The sequence below is a fragment of the Galeopterus variegatus genome, unplaced genomic scaffold (genome assembly GCF_000696425.1).
Source record: "Galeopterus variegatus unplaced genomic scaffold, G_variegatus-3.0.2 Scaffold6463, whole genome shotgun sequence".
Classification (NCBI taxonomy): Eukaryota; Metazoa; Chordata; class Mammalia; order Dermoptera; family Cynocephalidae; genus Galeopterus; species Galeopterus variegatus.
The window spans coordinates 87,267-96,372 of NW_007732574.1; the positions used below are offsets into that span (position 1 = coordinate 87,267).

Here is a 9,106-nt window from a genome sequence, read left to right on the forward strand (position 1 = left end):
CCCCCCCCCCCCCCCCCCCCCCCCCCCAGCTGCTGGTAACCATTATTCTACTCAAAATAAGCATTTTAAACTAAATATTTGGGCAGCAGGAAGGCTTCAGGTTGGCCTCCAGTAAGAACTTCCTGACAGGGAAGGTTGTAGCTGCCTCATTCACCTCAGGGGAATGTGGTGGCATCACCTTCAGGTTCTTAGGAAAGTGGCCAGACTAACCTCGGGGTTCTGAGATGCAATGGCAATAGATACTAGTATCAGAAAGATCACTGTTGAGATTCTCCTTCTCCAAACTACACTTCTAAATGTTTCCACGATTCTAAAAACAGGCCTACACAAGTTGGTAAACACACGGAAAAGGCAGGAAGCATCTTTGAACAGTGTAGTCACCTTCTCAACAAACCACTGACGTTGCCAAAAAATCAAACCTTCAAAAAAGGAGGCTCAAACTATCACACTGCACACATTAGTAGAAAGAAGAGACAACCACCCTTTCAGTAAGAAGAACTGGATTCTAGTACCCATTCTGATATTGGCTAGGAAACTTTCTGGATTTCTTTCCTCATTTGCCAAACAGAGACGTTGGACCAGCTGGATTGTAAGCTTCACTTTCTGGCACTAAAACACCACAACTCTGAGGTTCAAAAAAACTGGCTGTTATTCCCTATTTACTCTAAAACAATCAATTGATAGGAACTCCTCACTTATGTTTAAAAACACCTTGCATTGCTTTACACTTCTTCAAAACTTCACTATTCCAACTTCAAAGGTGCTTATAAAATCCTTAAACTTTCTCATGAAAGAAATCTTTCTCATTTTTCATCTTATTTTCCCTACCCACTTCAACTGGATTCTTCCTCTTTTTCATAAGCTATAAAACCGGATGTTTTTTTGGGGGGGGGGGGGTTGTTTGTTTGTTTTTCCCACTTAAGAATTTCTAAACATTCTAAGCCACCCCTCCAACAGGGCTCTGGAAGGCATCTACAAGTGTTTGCTTGGTTTTTTGTCTCATTTCATTTTCTAACTCAAATCATATTTCAACAGTATAACCTTCAGCACATAATGTACGATCAACTGAAACAAGAGAACAGAGGGAACAACCTTCCCTAGCATTTCTAGTTCTATTAATCTTAGAGTCTAAATAATTTGTGACCACCTGAAAAAAAGTTTGAAAGATGATGTTATTGTGGCTGCTATTTTTCTAGTGGGAGTGAAAATAGGCTTAGAAATGTGGTGTGGAAAAGAGGATTTAAAGGTTTGCAGATTTAGAGGTTTTTATACAATAAACACCGTTATCTGTAACCACTTTGGTATAGGAGATATGTTGGTTTAGACCTCAGACTTCTCAGATCCTTAATAAAAAGTTAATCACATGACGGATAATTCAAGACCATTCCAGCAACAGAAAGCTAAACCAGGTGATTTCTTTAAGGCCTCCTGGTCCTGGGAGTCTAGGAAGAAAGAACTTTCATTTCCGTGGAAAGAGGATTGGTTAAGTACTGCTAAGGGTGAATTAAGGAACCAGATCTTTTAGACATTCTTCCTTTCTTCTCTAGATTTTTTTCCTATTAAGACAGCAGACTTACCAGAGGCTAGGGTCTTTCAGAACCTCAGACCAGCAAGACCCCAGGTGAGAAAGACAAAGCTAAGCAACTCCTCCCTGGGCTTTCCCACTACAGTGGCTATGCTGCCCATCTGGCCTTCTACATTCTAACCCACATCCTACTCAAATTGAATTGGCTTAAGCTCATTCCCCATATTACCTCATTCCTGGTGCTCAAACCCTACTGACCAGAGTGATCACTGGTTATAACTAATCCCCTGTCTCCTTCTGCCTACACCACCCTCAGTTGTCCTTTAAATTACACAATAAGTATCTCCAGAAAACTTTCCCAAATATACCCAACTCTGTCCTACTTGCCAAAGTTATCTAGCCAGACCTTTGTCCTCAAGTGATTTGGTAACTAAGTGTAGCTACTGAGTACACACTCATCCTTGTATGATTTTAGAATGTAACCTTCTCAAGAAAAGAGTTAAATCTCATCCAATATTCAGTAGTAGCAGTAGAATTAGGTGCAAAGCATTAGAAGGAAGAAAAGTAACTTTAGTCGAGTTTCATCACATACCTGGTGCTTTACATAAATTGCTTCACTTATTCTGCACAGTCAACCCAGATCACCATGTACTTCATCATTTCTAAGATGCACATTTTGTCACTTTTTAACATCTCTTAAATCAGGATGCATCTGACAACCAATGGCGTGTCACAATTTTAATTATCAATCATTTTCCACTATTAGTGGTAGACAAAATAATGGTGCACCTTACAAGTGATGGTGATGCAGATTCATAAAAATATGGTATTATTTTAATGTGATTTGAAACATCAGTTGAGAAATAAATTAAGAAAAGTGTCCAGGGTTATTACACAGACTGTAAAGGTATTAGTCAGACTTCAAACCTTGATGTAGCTGATTCCAAAGTTTCTTCCTACTATAACGTACCTAACAAACATGGAGACTTTGAACATAGAAAAAATTTTCAAAAGTCAGCGTTACTCAAAGACTAGCAACCTCGGTGTTAAGTTTTCAGGAACTGAGGTGTTCACACCACCTGGTGGAGACACTGCAAATAAGTTGGTTAAGGTTCCAACCAACACTAAGTTTCTAGGTGCTGACTCTGGAAGCAGAAATCACTTTTCCCCTGACCCTACAATCCACAGAAAGGACAATTCGAAGTGTAGGACCTTTTTCTACAAGGAACAGCCTCAACCCCAATTTCCTACAGAGACACCCTTCCATTACCTCTCAACCCAGACACTCACCCTCTCAGCTGAGTTCATCCTGGACCTCTTAACCCCTCACTCCAAATAGGACCAGTCCATATGCCACCCTCACCCCGCCACTCGTCACCACGGAGCCCAGGTCTGCAGAGCCTCCAGACCCTGGCTCAGCATCCTAGATCTCCATCTTCCAGCGGCCTAAGACATGCCCCCGCCCCACGCATCCAGCAAAGCTCCCTCCACCACAAAGCGTTCCCAACTTGGAGCCGAATCTCCGCGGCTCGCCGGCCCCGCCGAGGTCCCGTCCTGGAGGGCCCAGCCGCGGCCTGGGCCAGGACGTTGGGCCCAGTGGGCCCGGGAACCCGCGGGGGCCAGGACGACAGAGTCCCGGCCGCACTCACGGAGGAAGGAGCGAGACAGGAGGCCGGCGGCGGCGAGCCCACTGCTGCTGGAGACCATGGCCGCGGTGGCAGCGGCGGCGGCAAGAGCTGCGGTCATCCGCCAATGACACTGCCAGGCCCCCGGGGACCTGGCAGGGGCCCGAGGCAGGAGGAGGAGGGCGACCAGCGCAGTCGCCTGAACGAATTTCCCTCCGCAGAGGCCTCTTCACAGAACAGCGGGAATCGCCGGTGGAGAAGGGAAAAAGGCATCGCACCGAAGAAGGAGATGATAACGGCTCCTCTCCAGAAGTGAGGGTTTAACATTGATTTATAACGGCAGCTCGGGAAACCCCCACGCGAGACTGGCCGGCGCGTGGCACTGTGGGAAATGTAGTTTGACGGCCGCGACTTGTTTGTGGCTGACTTGGGAGTTTGCGGGAAGGGAAGCGACGGGGAAAGAGGGAGTCCAGCCGAGGGGATGAAGGACCTGGGGTCAGGGGGGAGTGCAGAAACTGCGAGGCGAGGTGCCAAGAGCGGCGCCAGAAGTTTCCGTGCCCTGGGCCGATCCCCTGCCCCTGCATTCTCCTCGTCTGGCACGTAGAGAGGGTAATACTTCTCACCGCCTACACTGGCGGGGACCCGGAAGCTCTGCCGGTGCCAGCAGCGGATCTGAACTCGCACCGGGAGCCAGTGCAGGGAAGGACGTGACGCGAAAAGACCAAAAGCTGCCTTCCTGACAATTTCTTGGAATATGGGTGTTTGGGTTAAACAAATTCCTACAGCATTTGACTAGCACTAAGTGTATGAGTGCCTCTTCCCTAGGGATCCTAAGGACTGAAGTTCCAGGTCAAATGTGACTTTGCTCTCCATGTTTGGACAAACGGTTCATTCCTTCTTAGAGCTTTAGAAGGAACCTTAGAGAGTACCAGACTCAAAAGGTAAATAAGAAATGGAGTAATGTGCTTCCTTGCCTAAAACCGTGCTCCTGAGACTTTTCATCATTATTATTAATAAAATTGCAACCCTGATTTACTTAGGTAGTCATAATTTGTACTGAGCTGTGTGATAGATGAGTGGGATTATTCAAAGAGATTGCCCAGCATTTCCTTTATGACCCAGATATTGTCAGTCTCAGGTTGGACTTGACTGCAAACTCCTCCCTCATCTAGTGAATCATGTCCTTGTGATAATCGAATTTCTCAGAGTTAAATAGCATCAGTGGTTTCCAAATATGTCCACTAAGAAGACCCATTTTAAATAGCAAAATTCTTCCTGACCCTTCACTCGATAAAAGTTATGTTTAGTCTCATTTAATTGGTAAAATGCATGGTGACAAAAAATATAATTTCAGTATGATTTAAGGAATTTGTATTTCCATGAAGATAAGGATTTTAGTTTGTTTTGTACATTGATGTATCCCCCAGCAACTAGAACAATACCCGATAAAAGTTATGTTTAGTCTCATTTAATTGGTAAAATGCATGGTGACAAAAAATATAATTTCAGTATGATTTAAGGAATTTGTATTTCCACGAAGATAAGGATTTTAGTTTGTTTTGTACATTGATGTATCCCCCAGCAACTAGAACAATACCTGGCACAAAGAGAGAACTGTCTTCTGAGAGGTGGATACTGTGAGGCACCAGCCAGATGCCCCTTCGGTGAAGGACCTGGTACCCTCCTACTGGGAGGAGGAGTGAAAAAGAAAAGAGAAGAAAACAGACCTTGACCTCTTTCCAGGTGTAGTTTGTGGAGCATCCGATCATGCCAGACAAGACCAGGGAGGGAGAGAGGAGATTTAAATTAGGTGTAAAATTGAAGTTTTTAATTGGATTGGATAGAACTTTTAATTATTAATTTTTAAAATAGGTAATTTGTTCCCATGGATCCAAAGTCAGAAGATCAAAAGTCATTATGTACAATAGATGTATATAATGAGAAATCCTTCTTCCACCTGTCTCTCCACCACCCAATTCTCCCTAGGGAAGACCAATATTCTCCAGTTTCTTGTGTATCCTTCCAGAGCTGTATTGTGTACTTTGAGCCACTTTGTATTTTGTGTATGTATACAAGAATATCCATTTACCCATTCCACCTACCCCACTGTTGTATGCTATCAGTAATGTGGGAATAAGCAGGGACAATTAGGGCTTATGCACAGGGCTGGAAGTCAAAGAACCCAAGTGGCTGGTGTCCATTGTAGCAGTGTCCTTTTCTAAGTTAACCTGACGTGGTCTCTGCTCTTTGCGAGAGAGAATCTTGACAGGTCTGAGCCAAGTAATGAATTTCAATCTGTTGGAGCAAAGTCTCTCATTTGCATTGCTTTTAAGGAAATATATCAGTAACAGTCCTTGATGTGTGAATCCAATCAGACCAAAAAGGAGAAGACTCCAACCAAGAATCTGGTGGGTTTTCTGCCTGATTAAGGAATTCGGGCTCTTTATATATAAAAGCAGTTATTGTTCCGTATCTTCCCCTGATTTCAATATGAGCCCAGATTTCAACCAGGATTTCAGATCCATTTCCTTTCACCGGTTTTGTCTAAATCCCTGGAGTGATGCTAGGGTGTGGCAGATGGAGCATTTGGTCTTCTGTCCGTGATGGCATCTCCTGATATGTACATCCTTCCATCTGGTCCTCAGCTGTTGGGACAAGCCACTGCTGTATCATCCCTTACTCCTCCCTGCAGGGCCTCTTTCAGTCTGACTCTGTCAGCTATCTCTGGGCTCTTCTCAGGCACATGAGAACCTTTCATCCTCTCTGTGCCACAGGAAACATCCCTGCATACTGAGACATAGCGTTTAGCTGCATCCTGCCATCGATCTGCATATTCTCTCTCTGTCTCTCTGTCTGTGCCTCTCTCTCGGCCACAAGTCCTTGCTTCATGGACCCCTCAAATCTGTCTGGCGATTCTTTTCCCTACTCCGCTCCCGCCACCTCCAAGCTGGGGAAGTGGGGGCAGGGGGCTCAATAACTAAGCTCTCCTGGCTCCCCCTCTTCTTCCTTAGCCTGAGGACCCTTTTCTGATCTTGGAGATATTCACTCACATTTTTGTCCTAAATCTAAGTTATTTCTATCCTCTGGTCTTTGAGGTACACATTTCTTTCCTGGAGCAATGGACGGAGAATGTCAGACTGAACTTGGTGGGGGTAAGGGGTGTAAATATTGGCAAAGGGAGGCTCAAGGAATAGAGAGAAATATACGAAGGAAAAGCATACGTTAATATTACAAAGTATTGTCCTGCTGCAATCTGGGTGTGCTAGGGCTTTGTGTCTGACTCTGCCACATGGAAGTGGAACAAAAAGAACCTTCTCTAGGCCCAGTTGTGCCAACTTCTTTATGGAAAAAAAGTCTGTCTTCCAAAGAGAAAAAGAGCTGCTTCATCTCCAGTGATACAAGCACACTCAAAGAGAAGTATATTGTAGCCAGGAGAGGCTGAGGCTTCCAGAGCTGATGAGCCAGCCTAAGCCCTCAGGCCCCGCTGTAGGTATCATTAATCCCTTCATAAAACACATGGGGAGGCTAGGGAGGTTGTGTCCCTGGCCTTATTTATGGAAGGTGGTACAACACAAATCAGAAATGCTTAACTCCAGACAAAGCTTCAGGTTTTGGAGAACAAGGAGGAGAGATAAGTCGGAAAGGCTGGGGATTGTTTCCATCTGAAGTGCAGCCTCAAAGAGAGAATCACACAGCACAATTCTAGGAAATAAGCAGCTAACACCACTGGCTGATTTGAGCAGAGGCAGACTCTTTTCCTCTCTCCTGATAGGAACTGGCACTGCTAGTTTGGTTGCTCTTCCTAAGGAATGAGGACAAGGAACTTTCTGAAATGCACCTACAGGGCCCTCTTCAAAGTCAATGACAGTTTATCAAATGATTGATCCACTCAGGACCTCTGAAGGGGGTGGGGGGGGGGTCATCTGCACTGGACCCTACAGGAATGTCAAGAGCTTTGACCTCTCTAAAAGAAATGGATTCCAAAAATAATGTTTTTCCCCTTACTTGAGCCCTGTTGTAGATTTGGTCACCTCTGAAGTAGACTGAATACCCTGTGCAAGAGTACCCTGGGGACCAAGCCTATTGAAGGGAAGGGGAAAGAGCAAGACTGGGCAGAGGGACAGATCCAGCTGTTTGTCACAGGCCTACTGACAGTCTTGACCAAAGCCCCTGTCTTGACAGAATTGCCCTGAATTGAGCCAAGATGGTCAGGCCTCTGTACTTCCACAAAGATTATCACCAGATATGAGCAGTCCTGGGAAGGTGCATGATCATGGTCAAAGCAGCTCCTTGCACGCAGGAAATTCCTGAAAGAGTGGGGCAGACAACTGAGAGCTGTCTACGGATAGACATCACAGTATCCACCAGGTACACCTCCCAGAAGAATGTCTCATGAAAAAACAAGAGTCAGTCCTCAGCAAAACCATGAAGAAGATGCTTGGTTTTGGTGTCCCTCCTTTCCCTACTCAGTGACCTCCATCCTCTGAAGGTGACTGCTTTCTTTTGCCTTAAATAACCAGTATTCTCATACTCTCCAGCACTGGGTCCAGCCATTCTCCCACACCTCTAAGAACTGCAGAATTTTGCTCTTTTTCTCAGGGTAACGCTGCCTTGTAGGGATGAGATACACCAGGGCTTTGGCCTAGCTTAACAGATAGGTCCTCCTAAATTATATGTTTGCATTTTAAGAGCAATTGCCAATATCTCTCCACAAATTAGTGATTAAGGCTGAAGACTATGGAAAGACACAAGGAGAGAGCAGGATTCCCTGAGACCCTGAAATGTAACTGAAGACATTATGACCCACCCTGAACCCTCAGGAGGGGTCAGTGGAGAGGGGACCAAAGAAGAGTCCCAAGAGTTAGGTCCAAAAAGAGAGAAAAGCAGGGCCTTGTGGCGTATGGAGAGAGAAGAAGAGAGTTTTGGGGAAACTGGTTATGGCCTGAGAAAGAACTCCAAGGTGGAGGAGAATGACCCATGTTCATAGAGGACAAAGCTGCCACCAAAGCAACTCCAAAAGCTACCTAGTTATAGAGGCTCTGGCTCAAGCTCCATCACTCATCTTGTTCAGCATTTCCATGGCTGGAGGCTATGAAAGTTGCCTTTTTCACTGGGGCTTTATAAAGTGGAGAAATAAGTGAGGGTTGCATTTTGCAGAGTGATATCACCTAACATAAAATTCATGGGACCTGCTTAGACTCAAAAGGAAGATGCCTTTTCAATGCTATTCTGGAGCATTGTCTAACAAGCCCACCAAAGAGTTGTCATTATCTACAAGGATGAACCTTTATTTGACTTGTCTTAACAGTTAATACAAAAGCAATGTACTTGTTCATTGTAAATATTACAGATAACTTCTACTATGGGATTTATTCTTTTCAATATCTTCCAAGTTTTACTCTTAGGTTAACACGTCATTTAAGAAATGTCATTATCTACAAGGATGAACCTTTATTTGACTTGTCTTAACAGTTAATACAAAAACAATGTACTTGTTCATTGTAAATATTACAGATAACTTCTACTTTGGGATTTATTCTTTTCAATATCTTCCAAGTTTTACTCTTAGGTTAACACGTCATTTAAGAACAATTGATAGTTTTGTTTTTTTAATAGATGAAGTGATGTGGTTAGGACCCAGACTCGGTGAAGATCTATGTTAAAACTTATAGATTTTTGTCTAGTAGAGACTCGAATTGTTTCTATCTAGCAGAAAATAAAGAGCCCCAAAGATTATGATTTTGTTGCCTTGTAGGACGTTTCCCAGTGTTATATCTCACCTGGAAATCTGTGTGCCTCAGTTTCCTCACTTGTAAATGGGGATAATAATAGTACCTCTCATAGAGTTGTTGCATGGATTAAATGAGATAATCCATTGTTTTAGTCCGTTTTGTGTTGCTATAAAAGAATACCTGAGACTGGGTAATTTATAAGGAAAAGAGGTTTATTAGGCTTA

At 44.1% G+C, this 9,106-nt stretch overlaps 1 protein-coding gene across 2 annotated transcripts in view; it reads right to left on the reverse strand.

Annotated features, from left to right (window-relative positions):
• The window catches only part of SUCLG1 (succinate-CoA ligase, alpha subunit), a 31,389-nt gene extending 27,927 nt beyond the window's left edge, over window positions 1-3,462 (reverse strand). Inside the window, exon 1 of one of the 2 annotated variants that reach the window (XM_008590926.1) lies at window positions 3,175-3,462. In XM_008590926.1, the coding sequence (XP_008589148.1) occupies window positions 3,175-3,271 (97 nt within the window). In that variant the 5' untranslated portion in view covers window positions 3,272-3,462. Of the gene's footprint in view, window positions 1-2,934; window positions 2,948-3,174 lie in introns of those variants that run through there. The other variant, XM_008590927.1, reaches the window with a different exon arrangement.
• Window positions 3,463-9,106: the final 5,644 nt, after the last annotated feature.